At 41.2% G+C, this 21488-nt stretch overlaps 2 protein-coding genes across 3 annotated transcripts in view; one reads left to right on the top strand and one right to left on the bottom strand.

Moving 5' to 3' along the window:
* The window catches only part of PHF21B (PHD finger protein 21B), a 66114-nt gene extending 44728 nt beyond the window's left edge, over positions 1-21386 (top strand). For both annotated transcript variants that reach the window (XM_049822582.1, XM_049822581.1), the window contains 8 exons: positions 607-658; positions 6460-6536; positions 9369-9423; positions 13008-13030; positions 14416-14574; positions 15611-15686; positions 16635-16738; positions 19123-21386. In XM_049822582.1, the coding sequence (XP_049678539.1) occupies positions 607-658; positions 6460-6536; positions 9369-9423; positions 13008-13030; positions 14416-14574; positions 15611-15686; positions 16635-16738; positions 19123-19347 (771 nt within the window). In that variant the 3' untranslated portion in view covers positions 19348-21386. The remainder of the gene's footprint in view (positions 1-606; positions 659-6459; positions 6537-9368; positions 9424-13007; positions 13031-14415; positions 14575-15610; positions 15687-16634; positions 16739-19122) is intronic.
* Positions 16554-21488, bottom strand: part of ARHGAP8 (Rho GTPase activating protein 8) — a 110811-nt gene continuing 105876 nt past the window's right edge. Inside the window, exon 14 of the mRNA XM_049822592.1 lies at positions 16554-16628. Coding sequence (XP_049678549.1) covers positions 16621-16628 — 8 coding nt within the window. The 3' untranslated portion in view covers positions 16554-16620. The remainder of the gene's footprint in view (positions 16629-21488) is intronic.

Genomic DNA, 21488 nt, shown 5'->3' with positions numbered 1-21488 from the left:
TTCACTCCCCACTGAGGGAAAATATTGGATCAGCATACCTCTTCATAATTCATGCACATGATATTCTTTGTGTAACTTGGGAAGAGAAATTTCTGACAGTTTTGTTGGGGGGAGGGGACTTTCAATATGCTTCAGATGTCTTGTTTAGTGTTGTAAAGTTCAGTGGAAGTGTATCATACCTTGTTTTACTTCATACAGCTTGCTCATATCCAGTAAAAGCAGTGCCATGTCCAGATAGTAGTAATAATACAGAATTACTTCTCTAAAGAGTGGAGTAACAAAGCAACCAGCAATATGAAATTGAATTGATTGAATTGACTGAATTTTGGTCATGCGCTGTATAAAATCAGTAGTCATACAGCATTGGCTTCCTAAGTCTCTGAACTGCTGAAGTTCATATAGTCATAAAAGTAGGACATGACTGACCAGGCATATCTGAAGCAAATCATCAATTAAAGTTCTTCATATTACTATGCATTCAAATAAGAATCATTTCTAAACAACCTTCACTGGTTTTGTTCTGGCAATGCTAGATTTATTTATTTACTTACTTCTTTCATGATTGTTGTAGTAGAAAATCTAACGCCTGTTTATTTTTTCCTCTAGAAAATTGCCTTCATGGTAGCATTAGGACTGGTTACAACAGAACATTTGGAAGGTAAGATGTCATATGTTGTTTTACAGTTCAGTTTTTGAGTGAAATCTTTTCTCTATTCTGCAGCCAAGAGGAACTGGTGATTCTGCCCTCTGAAGGGTAGTGAAAAATCAGGTGAAAAGTTACCTATGCACAATTGTGCTTTTCAGCCTCAAAATAATGGGTGACCTTACTTTGCTCTGCCTCCCATCCCATTGCACAGCTCAAGGGGCATGAGCCCAAGGGGCTCTGCAGCCAGCACCGGCAGGCTCGGCATAAGCTGGCATCTGGGCTCACGCAGTCGTCATGGTCCTTTAAAGGACGTTAACAACTGGAGGATGATAGTGAAGCAAAAAGCCTGCAAAGGCTCTGACCAGCACTGATCTCATTGAAGAATCAGCAAGGTTCAAAGACGTTTACCCAGATCTTCTGTAGCAAACATGCCCTCTCCTCTTTCCCCATGTGAGGTGGGCCTTCATTTCTTGAGTTAATCATCTGTCATCTCTAGAGTTCCACAGAATAATGTGTAAAATAGTGGTGAAAATCTGGTAGTTGTTTTATAAGATTTTAAGCAAATTAGAAAACTACCTGTCACAAAAACTTCCTTCCCTCCATTTCCCCCCCATTTAGCCAAAGATAAACAAACTTCCAGTCTGATCCTGCTTTTGTGCAAGAGCTGCTAGCATGCCTTCCTAGACTTCTGAATATGAGTTCAAACAAATATTGCACATAAACTAAATGCTCTGTTGCGTAGTGTTCCGTTCTTGACGGAATGGGTTAGTTCTTGTGGATGGAGAAGACACAGCTATTTTTAAGAAAAAGTCTACAGCTTGATGTGTTTTAGTTACCTGCTCAGCTAATACAAGTTGCTGTGGTTCCACCAGCATAAGGAGAAAAATCTGGTATCTGTCAGCTGACAATGATTCTTGATCACAAAAAATGTTAATGATAATTGACATTTACCACCCATCCCATGGAACATCATCAGCAAAATACTTAGGAATTTCCAGTGCACTGAGTTTAAGTTTTATGTGCTTTAGAGTTAGGCACATGCTTAGATACCTTGCTGACTCAAGAGGTACCTACCATTTTACAGCTTGATTTCTTTTTAGTAAGATTCCCCATGCTTCTGTTCCTTGGTTTTAAGAGAGGTTGTGAATTAGGAAGAAAATAGCATCTTAAGTGTAAGGTCTTCTCAATATATGCAGCAGGTTTTCTGTGGGTCTCGTTGCCTTTTTTTCAGTGACTTTCCTCTTTAAATTTGCATTTTAGAAAATCATTTAATGTCCCAGTGACTGAGAATTTGAAAGCAGTTTAAAGAAACTTTAAGCCATCGGCCTTTTTAATCCCTTAATGGTAATGGATTGAAAGGAAATGAAAAAGCTACAGCAATTTTGGGAGAAGATTTGTAATCCAAAAAGTGCAAATGATGACTGGTTCTTGTTTTCTTTGTCTAAGGAAAATAGGACAACATTTGAAATTATGCTGAAGTGCAAATTATGCTTACAACAGAGAGAACTTCATTTTGAATAATTCTTTACCCTTTGATTTTATTGGAACTAATAAATTGTTTATGTGGATTTAATGCTTATGTTCAAAACGACAAGTACCGCTCTGGTCTGTTTGTTCTACAGTAAGTGTGGAGACGCACATTTTGAACCTAACTGCTACAATACTAATCCTGCAGAATCAATTCTTTCAGACAAATTCACTTTTTATATTCCTACTAGCTTTAAATAAATGGCTCCCACCAAGAGCTATTTACTATGGAAAGGGTATTTCTTCATGAGTATTGGTGATTACAACTGTCAAAAATACCCTTATAGCTTTCACATGCTAAAGGTTATTATTTTAGTGCTATGTCATATTTACGGCTAACAGCCATTGCTGTTTATCAAGAAGGAGCGGTCATTACACAGTTCAGTTTATTTTAGTATTTCTAATGTATTTCTCGATTTCACATTTTTGGAATTAAACTGTATCAAGATTGGGTCATTAAGAGCTTATTCACTCAGTATCATTAATTCACAGTGTTACTGCTTTTCTTCATTTTATTCATTAATTTTGTGGTGAAGGGCTATGATCCACTTCTACATGGATTTCTCTATCAGCCTAGCAGCCCTTCCACCCAATGTCCTGAGGAGTATCTTTCCCCTTACTGGGAAAAGAGCTCTGTTCTGCAGAGTCCCAGTGTGAGGCATCTTTTGGGGCCTTTACCAGTAACTGAACACCACCGCTTCCAGTGACTGACATTCTGCGAGCTACGGCCTTCCCTCAAGATAAATGGTCATTATGGGCCTCACAGAATGGCCACACAGAGTGTTTATTGACAAAGGCAGCAACTCACTGAAGCTTTGCCTCCGACATAAAGCTATCTTCAAATTTATTCATGTCTGTCAAATGTATTACAGTTTAGAGGGGTTTTTTTCTGTTTGCATTATATTTTTTAAATTAATAAACTAAGGAATAAGATAGCCCAATTCTGTGATGCAGTGCATGGTTGTAACATATTCAATCTCTTTCTTTAGGTTATTAGAACACCTTTTAACATTACCATTGTGTTAAAAAAAAAAAAAAAGTTGATAGAAAGCAAAACTTCAAAAGAATTCTTTAGTTCAGGTCATTCTAAAAATGCACATCTTGTTTTACTGTAGCAAAATAAAACCCCCGAAGTATTTCCATCTAGCTTACTGGAATGTTTTAATCAGTTAAAAGAAATTAATTATTTTAATTTTATTAACCCCTGTTTTGAAATGTCCACAATACTTTTCAGCAGAAGGAACAAGTAACAAAAGATAGTATGCCAGCGTATGCTTTTGTTGTATCTTGGTGTGGTTATTGACAGATATATTCTTACATGTACATACTCCTTATATCACAAGCATGGATATTTTTTGTTCACAGTTTCCTTAAATGAAGTGCTGACATCGTGCTCTCCCTCCCCGATGGCTGTGTAGGGTGGAGTACATCTAGAGCCCTTTCAGTTCATTTCTCCTTCTCTTTATTTCCATCTATTCCCCCTGCTATTACTTTTTTTCCCCAGCCAGCTTTTATCTCTGTACCATAGCGATGCCTCTTCCAAAGCTGCATTCCAGGTATCCACCACATGTGTGAGTCAGACTCCATCAAATATTTCTGTTGCCTTGGTGAAAGTATGTACCGAAGAAATTTTCTCTTAAACCTGGGACCCAAAGGGGCAGAAAGCTACAGATCCATCACAGTCCTCTCGTGAAGACATTCGGCCCAGTTGTGGACAGAGAAAGCTCTGCCGCGTCAAATTCTTTGGTTCTTTTTCTGGGCCAGTGAAAAGTCCTGATCTTGTATCCCTGTGACCACCTCGGAAAGACTAAGTGTGGGCTGCCCTAACTCTTTCCCTGCGCTGCCACAAGGATGGCGAGGTACTGCAAGCCTTGGATTCACCGACGACGTAGCGTGGGTTACTGAGCCTGGCTGCGAGAACCGAGGCTCCAGCTCACGCCGTCGAGACCAAAGAGTCAGCGGAGGGCTGCTTCCTCCATTTCTTTGCCAGCATCAAGGCCGATGGTTCCTCTGTTGTGACATCTCCATCACCTTTTGGCCTTAAGAGCATTCCCCTTAGAGGAACTGATGCTGCCATCAAGAACAACCATCTCTTCTGGTGGCTCTGCGGCAGGCTACGGGATCTGTGTCTAGCACTTACCCTGCTAGACACCCGATTCCCTTTAGAGGATGCCAAAGGGTCTGGAAGCTTCAGGATAGAGATTTCAGCATAGCCAGACGAGTGTTTCGTAGGAAATACTTTCACAGTGGGACAGAACTGTTACCCATACAAGATCCTCCGGTTTGGAGTCTGCATAGCACCGAGGATGTTAACAAGATGCTGGCAGTGGTTGCAGCCATGGCATTTATCGCACGTCTCGGCACAGCCTCGGATCACACGTTTCTGGGTAGTGAGATTCTGTATACCTCTCTGAGTCACATGGCAGCATATGTCTAGCTTGTGTCAGACTGCGAATACAGACCTGCCTGTACTCTTTGAATTGCCCTAGGAGAAGACACCTTCTGAGCATGAGAGGTGACATGTTCCTGTGCCAGTGGGAAAACCCAGCCAGAATATGCAAGTAGTTGCTCTTCTGTTTTTCTTGGCTATCCAGTTTCCTTCTGATACATCCATCACTCCAAGAGTGGCGGCTTAGCCAATAGTCTTTTGTGAATGAAAAGTTTCAAATCAATATCTTGGAACTCAGGCCAGTACAAAATCCATGCAAAGTGTTGGCCTCGTCTCTAGGGTCACCATGTCCATGACATGACCGACAATACTAATACCATTTACTGTAGTAACACTTAAAGTGGAATGTGGCCCCTTTTACTCTGTGGGGAAGTGATCAAGGTTTGGAAAGGGTGCCTGGAAATCAGAACTATGTGTTCGGAATCCAATTTGCACGTATCATTAACATCCTGAAAGCTGGACCGTATCTTACTGTTGGATTGAAAGTGGGAGATAGTACTCAACACCCTGAACACCATTTTCTGGTGCTGAGGGTGCTCTGTGATAGACCTCTTTAGCTCAGACATTGGCAAAAGATGCCAGACCTTCTGCGGAACCAGATGGTGTCCTGAGTTTCTGTTGGGTGTGCTCCTGGTCCTCTGGGCTGATGAACTAGTGCTCCTGTCAGTTCCTCTCGTTCTGAGAGATTTACTTGGAGCAAGGCAGAACGGAGGTATCACCATCACGGGGGCATTTAGACTAACAAGATGCCTCTGGCACCTCAGTGCAGAGTCTAAACTTTGCCTTACAATATTCACAGAGGAAACATTTTGGAATAGAGCATCAGCCCAGCTGTGCACGCTTCATGTCATGAGATGGATGCTGGATGGCTCTCCTTGCTAAAGTATGTCTGCTCTTACTTTATTATCAAAATAAAAAGGAGGCTGTAAAATACGTGGTTGTAATAATCTCACCATTCTGAACTGGCGTCAAGAGCTGGAAAAAGAAATCCCTGATGACGGAAATGAAATCCTAGCTCAGATAAAAGTATCATTAAACCTGCAGATTTCAGTGGTCGAGGAATCCGCTCGCTCCTTCTGTGTGTGTTTACAGAAGTATGCACGTGGCTAATTGTTGCTAACCGCGGTCCTCAGCAAGTGCCGTCTTGAATAGGTGTGACCATGTAGCAGAAGGGAGTTGTCTTGTGTTTTACCCTTTTCCAGAAAGGACTGCAATTCAATGAGCCTATCTTTGCGCTGCTGTTTCCAGTGACACAAATACATTTACGGCTCATAACAGCATTTTTCATGCTCAGGATTGTGAAGTTGTATATATTTTGATGGATAAATCATCACGCCCTAGTTAGAACTGAATCTAGCCATGCCATTCTGACCGTGCTTTTTCTAACCTCTGCAGATGAAAAGTAATGTAAATTAAATCTAAAAGGATCTCTGTGCTTTCATCTGATACGAATTACAAGGCTTAACTACTTTAAATACTTCATTTTTGTTAATAGCAGACATTGATGGTGTTTTGAAAGCTCTCTGTTGATGCTTGCTGAATATGTGTCTGAAGGGATCATAATAAAAATCTTGTAGGGCAGCAGAAGTCCACCTTGAAAGAAGGAAAAATAAAAAATGCCTGTGTTCTGAATCCTACAAGGAAAAGCTTATTAATAGTCAAACCTTGAACTGCAGCAAATATCAATGCTGATGCAACCCAATTATACTTTAGAAACTGAAACTGAACACAAAGCCCAAGGGGTTGAGGGTAAGAGCATCTTGCTTAACAAGTTAGATCTACATTTTTCCCTGATGAATGAGAAACGTACAATTCATGTTTCTTTCCATGGTTACAGAAATCCAGAGCAAGCGTCAGGAAAGAAAGAGAAGAAGCACAGCAAATCCAGCCTACAGTGGACTCTTGGAAACAGAGGTACTTTATCATTCACTTTTTTTACCACAGTTCTATTTCATGGCAATAAAAGGTTTAAATGCTTCTTATTACAAAAGTATATATGAATGCAGAACCACACATTTACTTGTAAAGGTATATTGATGTGGAAAAGAAAGAAAAGATCTTATCTCAGTATCTAAGCAACAGGTTTTCACCCCACAACATCACCTGCTTCAAACTAAAATTCGTCTTAGTTTTAATAAAGGCCGAAAGGACTAAATTAATGTGGGACCTAATTACTCTTTCACCCATGCAGACAGTCCCTTTAGGTCAGACCTGAAGAACAGAAGTGCTGCATTATGTTCAAACTTGCATTGCTATTTCTTTTCCTACGTGCCAAATAATAAATGGAGAACTTTGCTTCTTTTTATTAGTGACATTCATAAAAGGGATGTGTTGGTTTAAGAATCAGTGTACTCTGCAGGGGGTATGGAAGCCTGCATAATAAATATAATAATGCATAATTAAAAATAAAATGCTCTGGATAATCTCTGTTGTGTGTTACACTTATGCTGTTAACATTTATAGCAGTAGCAAAATTTGGTCCTACACAATATTGGATTGCAAACCTGGTGTAAAAGCAGCATTTAAATAGACTTAACTTTTTCTGAAATTGTTTTTTTCTTTGTTTCTGAACTGACATATATGCATTTATTCAGCTTATTAAAATTCCACATTTAAAATTTCACCACAGTTTGGGGTTACTATTTGAATTTCCTACAGGAATGAAATGGATTTGCAGCCAGGTCTCCATTTAAGCAAGATTTGTCTGTGTTCTGAGTTCTTTAAGCCTAAAGAAAGTGATATTTCTTTATTTAGGTACAAGCGATGCAGAATTTTTGGTATGCCAACATTTCACATTTCTGTGTTTGTTGGCAGACAGCAGACAGATGAGGCTAAGCAGACAGATGAGGCTAAGAAGAAACCCACCACTGTAGTCAAGCTGCTTAGTGGCATGATTGTTCTTTTTTTTCAAGTATTGGAGATTTTTATAGTCCAGGGCAGCTCTGGGCACTTGAATTCTTCAGAACCCCTCAACTTTTCTCTAGCAACCTCTTCAGAGCAAATACTGATGTCCATATGTCCAGTATTTGACACAGGAGGAACCTTAGCCTTGCTAGCATGAAATTTGTAGTGTCTTCTTTTGGACCTTTTTGTCCCAATGAGTTTATTAAAATACTTGCAGCAGAGTTTTCTGGCTGTAGTCTGATCAGTGTTTGTGAGAAACTCAATTATCTTGGAGCAGGGATGGAGGAGGTGATGGAGGAGGTCTGCTGCACCCCTAGTTCATACTTCTCATTATATCTATTCTCAAAAGCATATCCTGAAGTGAAAGATGGCATGAAGAAAGAAATGTCTGTGAAAGAGTCCTGTGGCTGATCAGCTGTGTCCTCATTAGGAGCTGTCATTAAGTACTGACCATGGGGAATGCTGTTCAAGTAAAATGGAGGCAGATGGTTTTTCTCTGATCAATTAGCTGCTCAGATTGATTTGCTAATCAGTGAGTTGAGGTATTTTGTGGCATTTCAGGCATTTTGGTGCAGTTTAATTTACGGTTAGTCTACTGAATGATCTTTAATTCATGATTGTTTAAATTGAAATTGCATATAAATTAGACTTTTTATTTGCCAACGCCCCTCAAAACTGCAGGAGCTCAGCATCTGTGGTGGTGATGCTAACTTCCTTGATTATAAAAATGTGATCACAGTCTTATGTCTTCACTTGAATGTTGTGCTTTTTCTTTTCAAAGCTTTTTTCTTCAAAAAAAATTGAGAAACCATTCTATTTTCCCACCCTCAGTAGCTTTTTTTCCCCCACATAGGAAAGGGTTAAGTTTCGGGCTGGGTATTTTTTGAAGGAAAAAACATCTATTCAAAATTCATTAACAGACTGGCAGGCACCAGAGAATAAGAGAACAGTTTACTCACCACAGAATAAATCATTTATTAGCAAAAACCCTCTAATTTTCCTCCAAGCAGAGTCTAACAACATCTAATGGAGGAAAATGGTACTGTTTCCAGTCCTGCTGTACAAGTATTGGATGGCTCGGAGAAACAATTAGGGGTTATATAGACTGTTAATGAAGCCTGGCTTGCTATTGACGAACAGCTTTTACCATCTGACAAGTCGGCGATGGGCTGCATTAAATTAGTTAAATATCTCAGTCAGATTTCCAGTGGTCTGTGTTTGTAAGTCTGAAAATCTTTGGTGCTCTCAGCAGATTGAAACCACTGCCAGCTCCTCGAGGTCGTACACCTTAACTTCTGAAAGAGGAATATTTTGCTTAGGCCCTAATACATTGCTTGCAAGCAAAGTATGTTCCTACGAACTGTAGGCAAGTGTCACAGAAGGTAGTGATGTTTTTCTGCAGGCGGGAAGAAGCCCATCACCATTTCTATATACGCAAATAAAGATGTCATCTCACAGCAACAATTTATTATACGGTTTTTCCCTTATGGACGTTGTTTATCTGCGAGGCTTGGAGTTGCTGTTGCCGTTGCCTTGCTCTTAGCGACCTCTGTAACATATCCTGCAACCCAATCAATAACATTTGCAATTTGCATTTCTCTCTTGTTGATAAAATCTAATGAACATCTAACTGCTCTGTGAAGAACTTGTTAGAAAGGTAAATAATGCAACTGTTTGTATGACTGTCTCAAGGGTTAGCAAGGAATATTCCAAGTCACAGAAATGGCTTCTGCATAGCTGGTTATGTGTGTGGGAAGCTCATGGAGATAGTTGATACGAAATGGTAAGAGACAACCAGAGCACTTTTCAATGACACTGTGCTTGGTTTCTTTTCCCTTGTAGCGGAAACGCCTTGCATCAAATTATTTGAATAACCCCTTGTTCCTTTCAACAAGAGGTAAGCGTATTTTTAAATGAATATACTACTATTCTAATGACATGTTAAACATTTATTAGTAGGATTTCATATGAATTACTGCTAGGGTACCATAGGGCATTACTTTGTGTAAGGTCCCTGCACTTTTTAGTGTGCAGTGAAAATAGATGGTTTTCCTGCAAAAACAATTGAAGGATGAGGCTAAAGGTCAAAACTGTGTAGAAACGGACCCAAAGACTCTGCAGTCAGTGGAAAATCCAATCTCTAGTATTGTAAGCCCCATGCAGTGAGAGGACTGACTGAAGAAGGCAGTGTTGCCAACCCCAAGTACTTAAAACTATACGTTGAAAAATTGGGATTTAAAAAATAATTACTATTCTGGGCTTTTCATTTGCTTTAAGAAACTGCTGTCCATCCTCAAAGGCTAGAAATTTACCATATGTTTAGCTTTAAAAACAACGGCTGAAAACCACACAATTGTTCTGACTCCAAGAGCTGGAGCCATAAATCTAGATTTGATGGCCTTGAAGATGCCTTCCGTCTTGTATTTATAAGAACTTCAGGTGCTGAAAATTTCATGGTAAAAGCCTTGAGAATGAACAACTCAGAGGAGCCATTTGGGGATGATGATGATTAGCTCATGTGAAGAAGCCCATTCCAGGAAAAATGTGCAACATATAGAGAAGGCAAGGAGTTGGGAGGTGGGAGGTGAAACACAGAGGACATTGAGTACTATTTAATTCTTCAGTCAAGGTCCATGTAGCATTTTAAGAGAGAAAGCGAGAAGCTTGAGTTGCATTTCAGAAGAGGAGAGAAATCCAGTAAAAAATGTGATTTACGTCCTTGCCCTCGTGTTGCCTTTATAACTTAGGCTCTACTGTGGTGCATTAGTGGTAAGGGAAGACAGGCCTTTTTCTAAGCCAAATATTATTTCAGTATTAGGAGCGTTTACAGGGGTAATTTCAATTATGACATGAAGTTTTGGCAGTTTTTCAGCATTTGCTTGATATCCCTGTCAAGTGTCATGTTTAGTGCTTGAGATTCACCTTTCTGGCCCTGCCGTGAGTTCCTGCACCACGTGATCGCCAACTGAAATGCAGCGGTGCTTCTCTCTGCCTTCAAAACTTCATGTGCTAGATGCAGGCATTTGGCCTACTTACCATATGCCTCTCATGCATAGGGTCTCGGAGGACAAGAGAGGTTATTACATGGTAAACAGCTATGATGACATGCCTCTTAGCAGGAGCCCATGCTCATGTGAGCCCCAGTGGAAAGAACATTATTCCTGGCTTAGTTTTATCTTCAAAATTAAAATTATAATTTATTATTTGTCTTATCATAGCACTTGTTTTTCCCATGTAAACACATGGGAAAAACCAGAAGAGAATGGCAATGTTAGCAAGCTGTGCTGTTAGCCCCTCGGTGGATTTCATTTAAGTTAGGGTTTGATATCTCTGACCTTCTTTCTGCCACGTGTTTCCCATTTTATTTGCAAGGAAGAAGGCAAGTGACAGAGCTCCAGCGATGCAGCTGTCTCAGAGCTGCTTGGAAATCAGCACTCTCTCTCTCCTTAACTGTTAATTCCTCTCCAAATCCTGTAGCTTTGGTTTTTCCAGCATCCAAAATCTGTGCTGGGATTCCGCATATTCTGACATTTTTAAGCTGGACTTCTTTACAGCAGAACTCCCCCCGCTCTGTTGGGCTTTGTTAACTACGTGCACCAAGAGCCATTGTGCAAGATGCTGCGCAAGCTCTGAACTGCAGACGGACGCTGTCCCAGACAGCCTGGCACTGTACTGATGTAGTTGTCCACTTCAGGTGCAGAGCTGACTGCTCTTATAAAATGCCCCTTAACAAAAATTGTCCCCAGTTTAATTTTTCAGCAACTAGAAGGCAGACGTGGACATAATTTAAAATGTTTAAAACTTTTACTCTAAAGTGAGCTGAAAAGAGAAATAAACAAACTAAAAAAATCCCTATGAAGTACAGGAAACAACTGTCATTTCCAGAAAAGCAGAAGAGAACAATTCTTGTAAATTTTGAGCAAAATGTCAATTAATCAGGATTCATTTATCTGAAAATGTCTTACCTGAAACGAGGTCACATCCCCTGACATGTATCATTTGTAGAAAAGACTCTTCAATTATCAAGCCTCTGTTTATCTGAATAACATTTATATCCCCTGAGTAATTGTGGTGTCATATCACGGTGGATCTCTGTGTATTTGTGTATATGAAGTGACATCTACAGATTTTATAAGTCTGTGATCATTTATGGAACTCATTGCCAAAGGATGGTACAATTGTTGGGAAAAGTAGACAAATTTATGGAGAAAAAAAATTATCTAAGGCTGTTAAATATAAAAATTAAGATGCAAACTCCAGGTTAGGGAAGCCCATAAACTACTAGTGTCTGAAAGGATACTTCTGGAATAGAAAAATTTACTCTGTGTTTGCCCTGTTCTTGCACTCTGTGCGTGAGTAGCAGCACTGAATGCTGTTAGCAAAGGACCCTGGGCTTTATAGCCTTTGGTCTAGCTTCAGTGAAGTTGTTCCTTCATTCTCATGTTCCTCTTTCTACATGTGTGTGAGGTCTGAATGCGTCTGCATCTTCATGTGTATGCGTACATCAGTGCATAAAATAAATGTGTAACAGCAGGAAGCAGCTCCCAGGTTGGTCTTTATATGAGGGATCACACTGGGGCAGCTGTATTCCTACTGTGATCAGAGAGGGAGCTGAAGAAGGACAGGAGGACAGAAATATCAGTTTAGTTGTCTCTACTTTAACCCAAAGAAAGGCCTCTCCATCAGCTGTTTGTCAGTGGGACAGTGTGCACCGGCCTCTTATAAATCGGCAGCAAACATTACGACCCACTCTGCGGTTTCCATAAAGCTGTTAAAATTTTCTGGCTTTTTATTTTTGGGCCAAAGCATGATGAATTTCAGAAATATTTTTATGAAAGGCTTGGCCTCTTTTCTGGTGAGCTCTGATGGTTCTTGTTCTTATCAGGCTGTGAAGGGAATCACTACAGACGCAGTTCATCAAAAGGTCAGGAAATCTTGGCGTTTTGGGTGGGAGTAGTTTGATGATAAGGAGTTGATGATAACATAAAGCTCACTCCCACAAGTAGCTGACCATTTTGGCCATGAATCAGCTGAACATTTAAACATGTGTTTAACGGTAAGTTAGTGGCACCGATTTCATACTCCAAGTTAAGCGCCTGCTTAAGTGCCTTGCTGGTCCGGGGCCAGACTGTTTATCATCCAGCAGGGTGAAGTCCTTAGGAAAGACTTTTTGACTACTGGCATGTGGAGAGGAGCTCCGCATGAAAATTTCTGAAAATTTGAAATAGAATGTGTTTCTCATACTACGACATTTTAGCATCAGACCTTTGGACATGGGATTCCTGCAATGTAAATTTTAAAATCTCAAATGGTAACTCCGTTGCTTGCTGTTGCATTCTTTCCTGCCCACATTAATTTTGGCAATGTCCTCATCCCCCGTGTCACAGCTTCACTAAAATTACTCCCATAGCTGAGAACTAGCATTCACTGCAGCTACGTATTTCCCACTAATCTGTTCTCTGCCCTTCTTTCATATGCTAGCAAATGAGGATCCATTCTGGAAGGTATGTGTAGCAAAATTTATGTATTACCAGTGTCTTTCTCATTACTGTGTAATTCATTGCTTGCTTCTGATTATTGTAGTCTCTACCAAGGTACAAAATTGCAGTATTCTCTTAGCCTTTCATATTGCTTGTGTGAAACATTTCCCACTTAACTAAATCTTTGAGCCCCTAAGTTAGAATTTCAAAGAGATGAACTCTTGGGCTTTCATATGCAAGGCTTGAGTTTAATGCCTTTGTTGAATCCACTGATTGAGAAATTGCTAGTCCCGATTTGTGGGTTTAATGAAAATTTTAAGAAAAATTAGTAACCATTCTAGTTTGTATAGATGAACTCTCTTTACAGTGAGGTTAAAATTAAGACTTTCGGTGCAGGTAATTTCTAAAGAGAAATATTTTTGAGAGCAGTTTTTTGACAGGACTGAGTTAGAATTCAAGATACAAGCCTGACTAAAACTATCATGAAACATTATAATTAATATCCCTAAAAATGAAAATATGCTTTTGGAATTAGAAAGATACAAAATTATTATTCTCCTTCCTGGAAAAGCATGAGGAAAATCTAGGGGTTTTATAATCATTCACAAGCCATGAGAGTTTCAAAATCAGTATCTCCTTTATTAAAATGCACTTAATTATACAAAGAGTAATTAACGTTGCCACCAGATTAGCATAGCAATTTACTACATGACATTGTAACTTTGTTGATGAGTCTTAGTTCATTTTATATATTGCTTCAGACAAAGTACTAATCAGTCTTGGTGGAGAAAGGTTGTCAGAGCAAGTCTGAACGGAGAACAGTTAGTGCCAGGGAGAACAGAGGGACAGAGGAGCCCTCTAGAGGAGTTCACAAGAGAGGGTGCCCAGCAAAAGCTTCTGCTCAAGCGTCCCGTTTTCCTACCTGATCTTTGAGGCAATGGGCACAAAACATGGAACTGTGCTTTTTCCCCAGGAACTTTTTCTTGCTTGCTTTCTTCTGCTTTGGACTGGAAGGACAAGGGATCCACATATTGACTTTGACCCATGCTTCAGACTAGAGCTGTGCATGGTGGTACATGCGTTGGAGTGACACAATATCAAAACCAAGTGAAATAATTCCTGCGTCACAAGCTGGCTATATTCGTCGACTCCCTTCTGTGTTTGATTAGTTGGTTTTTATTTTTCTCTCTGTTTCAATTTATGGACCTTCCTTCTGGCTTTTTGTTTGTTTGCATTTGTTGCTATCATACACCGTTATTTCTGTCTTCTTCTACAGCAGCCAGGGTCCTTCTGACAATTAGATTTTGTGTTTGAATGAGCCTGTCTGCTGCAATAGCAGCTTTGAATGCTGTGTAGAGAGTAGCTTTCAATGGATTGCCTTTACCCAAGCCATCCTTCTTCTCCTGCAGAATGAGATCCACCACGATGAACACTGCACTGCTTGCAAGCGCGGCGTTAACTTGCAGCCCTGTGGCACATGTCCCAGAGCATATCACCTCAACTGCTTGGACCCACCCCTCAAAACTGCCCCCAAGGGAGTTTGGGTCTGTCCAAAGTGCCAACAGAAGGTAAGCTACCCGGAGCACAGCATGCCAAGAAAAGAAAATGGGAGAGACCTCGAATTTGTGTACCACTAAACTAATTTAACCTCCGGTCACAGCTTAGGGGACTACAGTAGCTAAAGTAACACTGAGAGGCTTTTAGTGCAGTTTGCAGCATTTGTTTCTGGTATTTTCATCACCCTAGAGTTAGAACATACACTGAGTGCCTTAGCTTCCCTGTAATTGCATCTGCTGGGATTTGTCCTTTTAAAATGTCTCTTAACTTCCTTTGTTTCCCTTCTTTACCATAAAGCTGCCAGCATGTAGGGTTGCCATACAAGTAATGTAAATGTTACCGATGAGGGAGACAGTGTCAGAAGGAGACACTATTCACCAGTGGATCTGAAAGCTGTGAGGAGAACACTTCCTTTTCTTTAAATCATGTTTATTACACACAACTATTGATCATAGTCATGTCAGAAATGCTAATTTGTCTAGTTGCTGTGAATAATGCTGATTGCACGAACAGGAAAACAATTACTAAAACAGTACGGTGTCACTAAATTGTAGAGTGGAGGCTTAGATTTTGTGCCTTAAGAGTTCTTTGTGTTTAGCATTGAGATCACTGTTCTGTTCCTTTGAAAATGTCAAGGGGAAGTTCTAGTATGCAGTTGCAGAGAGCAGAGCAGCCCAGGATTAGATCCACGCTCTCATGTTTTCATATGGACCACCAACTTCTCCCATGCTGAGGAGACAACGCTCCTGACAGTGTGGAGATCTGCTTGTCAGGGGCTGAAGAATGTCTTCTGGCCATGGCAGCAAGAAACAGAGGATTTGTAACCTCCTTTTAGCACTGTTTGGTAGCGCTGGTTATAGTGATGTGTAAAGGAGTAAGCCCCAATGGAGATGGCTACTCAAATTATTCTCTCGGTACTTTTCAGCTTGCGAATTCTGAGACCAGGACCCTAGATCTGGTCCTGCAGAGCTGTGAGGCTGGAGGAGGAAAAACATTAATGTGTGTTGTTATGGAGTCCTAACTTTTTATTATTTCCTGGGCTTATAGGTATTAAAGAAAGATGACAATGTGCCATGGACTGGAACTCTGGCTATTGTTCACTCCTATGTTACTCATAAAACAGGTAGGGATTAACGCAGCTATTGACAAGGGATTCCCTGCTCGTGATGGGTGATGCCATTTGAGTCCTTCACAGCACTAGTATTAAAGTAGTGTTGTAATGCTACCAGGTATGATGGCATTATTAAGCAAAGGGCCGTAAGGGGCTGTGACTGGGAACAGCAGGTCACTTTCTCTCCCCTTCCCCTTGGTCTGCTTCTTCGCTATCTTCTGTCTTTAAGAAGGCTGAGACTGATTTCTCAGGAACTTCACTCTGTGGAGGAAGCTATCATCAAAGTGGTGCCTTCCTGAGAAGAGGGCTGAAAACAGGATTTTGAGGCAGAATCATATCAGGCTGGGAGGCAGACACACACAGTCAGGCTAGGCAGAGCCATGTCATTGGGTATGTAGCACGATGCCAGACTAGTGTCTCGGATGCTACAACGATATCGGCTCCTAATTGTTTCGGTTTCACAATCATTAGCGTCAGGTGTCGTATGATATCTCTGCATTGACTATTACTTCTTTTAGTTCCCTGTCGCACTCTTACAATGGGCTCTCTGGGGCATTAGATCATATTTGTAAGGAGCTTTGCAGAGGTCTGGTACTGTTATTAGTGTGCTTTTCAGCCAGGGTCGCTAACTATTGCCATTCCAGGTGGATGACCTGTTTTTAAATACCATTCACCTCTTTCTTGGAGACCTCCAGGACCCCATGTGGTCCAAGGATTAATTTTAATTCATCTCAAAGGTGCACTATAGCTTTTGGGTTGTCCCGTGTGCTAGCTGTTGATGTAGACACGTGCATGCAAGCAGAAACTCCAGATTTATTCGGCTGTAGCTGCTGACAAAAGGGTAATGAGACCGGAAACTCACCATTCAAAATAGGTGCTTCTGCTTTCTGTTGTCAAGTGCACAGATTTGCTGTATGTCCTTTTCTTAACTTCTGCATCCTTAATCTTACTGTTCTGCAGTCAAAGAAGAAGAGAAGCGAAAGTTATTAAAGAGAAGCAGTGAGCTGAAGAGTGAGCATAGACAGTTAGAAGAAAAAGATCGACTTCTCAACAATGCAGTGAAGGTAGGACACCTGACTGGGGACACAGAGTCTCCCGCAGAGATGTTTATAAAGAATTTATGCCTGAAAAACTGGTGTTTTGTGGCTAGAAAACGATTTATTCTCCCAAGCTACAGATGTTCAAGTGTGAATGTGTTTCTGAGGAAGAACATGTGGTTTTCCTTTATGCACAAAAACAAGCTGCTGTGGCAGGCTGAGGAGGAGAAATCACCTGAATTCCTGTTGCACACACACACCCTGCTCCCCCCCTCCTCAAAACAGCCGTGGCTGCCTGCCTTGTAGTGCCATACACAGCTCTGATCTACCCAGTCACTTTAAGGCATTTCCATTTTCCCGGTGAAAAGTTTAGTCACAAGCGTGTCCTCCAGTGGTGGCTGCTTGTCTGTTAGCTCGAAACTCTCGAGATTAGGTAGATATAACCATCTTTATTTGTCTCAGGGGCTGAATGTTGTGACAACCTCTCCATGACTGGAAATGGATTCACAGTCGTTTTTTCCGCAAACTCATTTCAAAGCTAAACATTGGCTGGAGACGTCTCCCACCCGTACCATGCTATGAGGACCAGTCTCTGACAATAATGACTGGGCTGAGTTCAAAGCCATAATTCCTATCCTCCATGGCTGAAGGAACTTATTTGGGGCTACCTCACTTCAGGCCCACTCTTACGGGGTAGCTGTTAGCTTGCATGGCAGTCTCAATAAATATTTGAAACTTCCTTATTCTGGAAAAATCAAAGTGGCAGCTGCAGGAGTAACTGGTCACTACTCGTTTTACCACTGCAGTTATCCAGAGGAGGCACCTTAAAATATTTATCACATTTAAAATAGAGTGGAAAGAAAAGCAATAACTTATTAAAAGACATCACAGTGGGGAATATTCCCCGTAAGTGTGTATAGCCACCATCAGCACTAATGGAAACACACATATGTATGAAGAAGTGACTCTGGGGTGCGGGAAATCTTTAGTAGGTAGGAGAGTGCAGTGGGGACGAGGTGTTCGGAAAAAGAAAAGCATTTGGGGATGCAGTCAGCTATCAGGGGTATGTCAGGGCTGTCAAAATCAGTAAGATTTCTACCTAAGCAGAATCCGGTTCTTTCAGTGGGCAACACTGTCTTATTTGAATGGTAATATCAGCTCGTTATATTTATTGGAGATATATCCACTTGAAAGGGGAAAAGCAATTAAAGGTGTTCCGGCACAGAGCAATTTAATTTCTGACATTTGCCTTAGCAGAGATTTACATTAAAGAGAACACTCTCGTACACACCACAGGTGCAGTGGTATTATTTGGTAAAAACAGAACATGATTTATCCTTCACCTGAGATTTCATCTGTCTAAACCAACCTCTGAGCAGCTCCACGCAGTTGCTTTTCAAACAACTTGACTTTCAAGTGAGCATTTCCCGCTTCCCCAGCACTGGAGAATCCACCCCCTACCCCAGGCAGTCTAGACCGTAGCCAAAGAGGAGCCATCTGCAGACAAGTAACCAGTTTTGCCAGACCCCTGGGCCCACTGGGAGAAAGAAAAAGGGAGGTTTCAGATATTAGAGACACCACTGTCCCCTTCCATCTAGCAGATAGGCTCCGAGCTTTGGCTGTCACCTAGTCGCTCGCAGGCCAGCTGATAGCGTGAAGGATGGGACGTTAGCTGCAGCAGGACGCAGCTGGGGAGGGAAGGGAGGTTTACTGATTCTTTCTTACCTCTTCATGGAGAAGAGGGAGATTTGGGATGCCTTCGTTTGGCTCCTCCTCTTGTGCTCATTTTCATGTAGGTTTGTATAAAACGTTTCAAGCTATTGTGGGGTGCGCTTTGGCCGCCCCATAGGAGAAAGGCTTTCTTGTGACTGCGGTGGTGTAACAGTAGTGTCTTAGGTCAAGTTTTCTGCCAGAAAGATATTGACGTCACGTTTAGAGAGATCAACTTATCTTCACAGTACTGACTCCCTAAAATGTGTGGCACGTACAAAACGCATCATGGTGAGGTTTATCCCTCAAGCATTTATCAATGCCTTTTGGCAAGATTTCGAGACCTCACTGGTGCCTCTGGTACTTTCCAGTAATGCAGCTATTACAATCCCGTGCCAGTAATCTCTTTGGAGTGCAGAAGGCATTTCTGCCAGGCTGCCTAGAGGATGAGGTCAGAAACGTCCTCTGAATGCATTTGGACCGGGATGAATATTGTTACCTTAGATAGCTGCTGCGGCGTATGCAGCACTGGTGATTACTCCATTCGTTAAGCTGTGGTTTTGCTATCCCCAAAGGAGAATATCTTTCATTTGAGCAGGACGTGCGCTCAAGACACAAAAGGATGTTTGGAGAGATGTTTGACACCAATTTGAATGTATTCTCAGTCTTTCCTTCTCTCTCCCCTTCTCTTTATTTGACAGAAATGCTTAGAGCTAAAAACCAGCCTGTTGGCCCAGCAGAAAGGGACTCAGTCATCACTGGAACGTCTCAAAACCCTCATTAGACTGATACAAAACGAGCAGATGATTCAGGTTACCATGACGACCACCACCACCTCCTCCCTGCTAACTGTCCCCTGGATCAAACCCTCCCCTGCCTCCGCTGCCATGCACAAAGCCTTGCAGCAATCACAGGGTAACAACTGACAGAGCCGGCTGCGAGAGCGAGGAAGGGGGGAAAAACTTTATACACATGCGCAGAGGAGAGATTAAACTGAAACAAAGGAGAGAAGGAACAGTCTCAGTTTTGATACGCGTAGAAACTCGCAAACCAGTCCAGTTTGTAGGTCACTGTGGCAGCAGGTTCCCACGGAGCGGGTTGTGCTGCGGTTTTGTATTTGCCGAGACCTTCAGTGCTTATGAGATTTCTTTTGTTATGTTGGCCTTAATGTATTTATGACTGAGGAGGAACAGGAAAAGTATGGCCGATAGGAAGCGGGATATCCTTTTGTGGGGGGCAGACGGGTTTCCAGTTCTGCTTTAAGGGGAAAATTTCCAATGCAAAGAGTTAGTGAGCTAGTAGAGAAGTAGTTGGGCTGAAAGCTGTGTGTGGGAGGGAAATCGGTGAGATAACCAGAAACTGAACTACTTAGGACTCGACATGGATTCTTATCAGAGGAACAAAGTTGGCCCCGTTGATTCAGGTGGCCTGGAGATGGGGCTGTTTTGACCAGAACGGCGTCACGGACACTCACAGAGCCTTCGAAACAAAAGATCGTTTTTTTTCAGTATTATTAGAGTTGAGAATTGCAGATATTTAAATAAAGAAACTGTATGAAGTTAGCGTTTCTAGTAAAATATTGAAGTATTTTCATGCTGATGCTTCTGTATATGCGTTCCGAAGTATTTAAAAAAGTATGACTGTAAAACTCCTTACTTTTTTGCAGGTCCTTTTTACTTATTTTGCTATCGGTGTATTTTTCTCATGGAGTTTTTGTGCAAGATTTAGCATAAACCATAATAGTGGATATCTTTGGCAGGTTGGGTTTCGTTTTTTAAAGAGATTATTTTGGGGGTTTTCTTTTTTTGTTAATTTTGGAATTTTTTTTTAAAGGAGAAAAAGCAAATAAATATTCTGTTCTTTGTTTCTTGCCAGTACAGATAATATGCCAAAAAGATAACTTTACATTTTTGTACTGCATTTTTATTGTTAAAAATATGTAACGTGATTTTTTTAATTATTATTTTTCTTTTTTGCTTGCAGAAATATCTGCTGAAATGGTACAGGAAAAAAAAAAACCTGCCTCAAGGGGTTGTTGTTTCTCGTACTGGATAATATCAAGAGTTCTGGGGGGAGGGACAGGCTATGGAAAACGTAAAGGGTTTGTTGGGTTTGGTTTGTTTTGAAACTTGATTCCTTTTTAGTATTTTGTTGGATTTTAGCACATTTGGGAGGCGTTTAGCATTAGCCTGAGAAAATCCCAGTGCGCCTGCTTGTTTCACTAGCTAGTCTTCCTGATACTGCAAGGGTCCGCCTGGCCCCCCCGTAGGCCACAGCCCCCCATCACTCTGCGGCCTGTCCGGGAAGGTAGTGATGGGCAACCCGGTTTTTCTCAAGGTCACGCACACACACCAGATGCCATCGTCTCTGTCGTTTATGAGTTCTCTGTCAATTAGCACAACAGGTACTTAAGGAAAGCGAGAAGCCACCAGAGCACGACACAAGGCTAGTCTCTCACATCAGCATATCACATGGTGCCGAATATCTGGTTTTTTTTAAATAAAAAAACCACACGAGGGACTGGCTTTTTCCGTCGCCCATCACTAGGCAGCACATGGTCCCTTCAACCATTTTCACAACTCCGGGAGAAACTGTGCAGTACTATACAAATCTATTTTAATACACAACACTCGGTTGAACAAGATTTTTATATTCTTTTATTGATGAACAAAGTGAACTAAGTAAAACACAATTGTAATACATTGGTTATTGTATGCCAATTATGCATTCTAATGTGGCTTGCAATGTAAATGTTTTCAGGTTTAACGATTTTTTTTCCTTCTCAGACAAATAAAAAAAGGAAAAGCGTGGAAGGTTGAATATGTGAAGAATTTCTGAAGAAGTGTCTTGGACTGTTAAAAGTAGTTATTTTGAAAAGGGGACTGTCCAGTGGATAGTGTGCATAGAAAAAAAAAGTGTTTGTCTTAAATATGCCAATGTAGTTTTACTTCTTTATGATGCATTAAACTTGATTGACAATTTAACGGAGGTGTTGTCGTCGTGATATCTGCTGCCGAGGGGACGCAGCGTGGCCTGCCCAGGGCCGCTGCTGTGACCCCCTTCTCCG

This window comes from Accipiter gentilis, chromosome 18 (genome assembly GCF_929443795.1).
Source record: "Accipiter gentilis chromosome 18, bAccGen1.1, whole genome shotgun sequence".
Taxonomy (NCBI): Eukaryota; Metazoa; Chordata; class Aves; order Accipitriformes; family Accipitridae; genus Astur; species Astur gentilis.
This window is presented reverse-complemented; position numbering and strand designations above follow the sequence as displayed.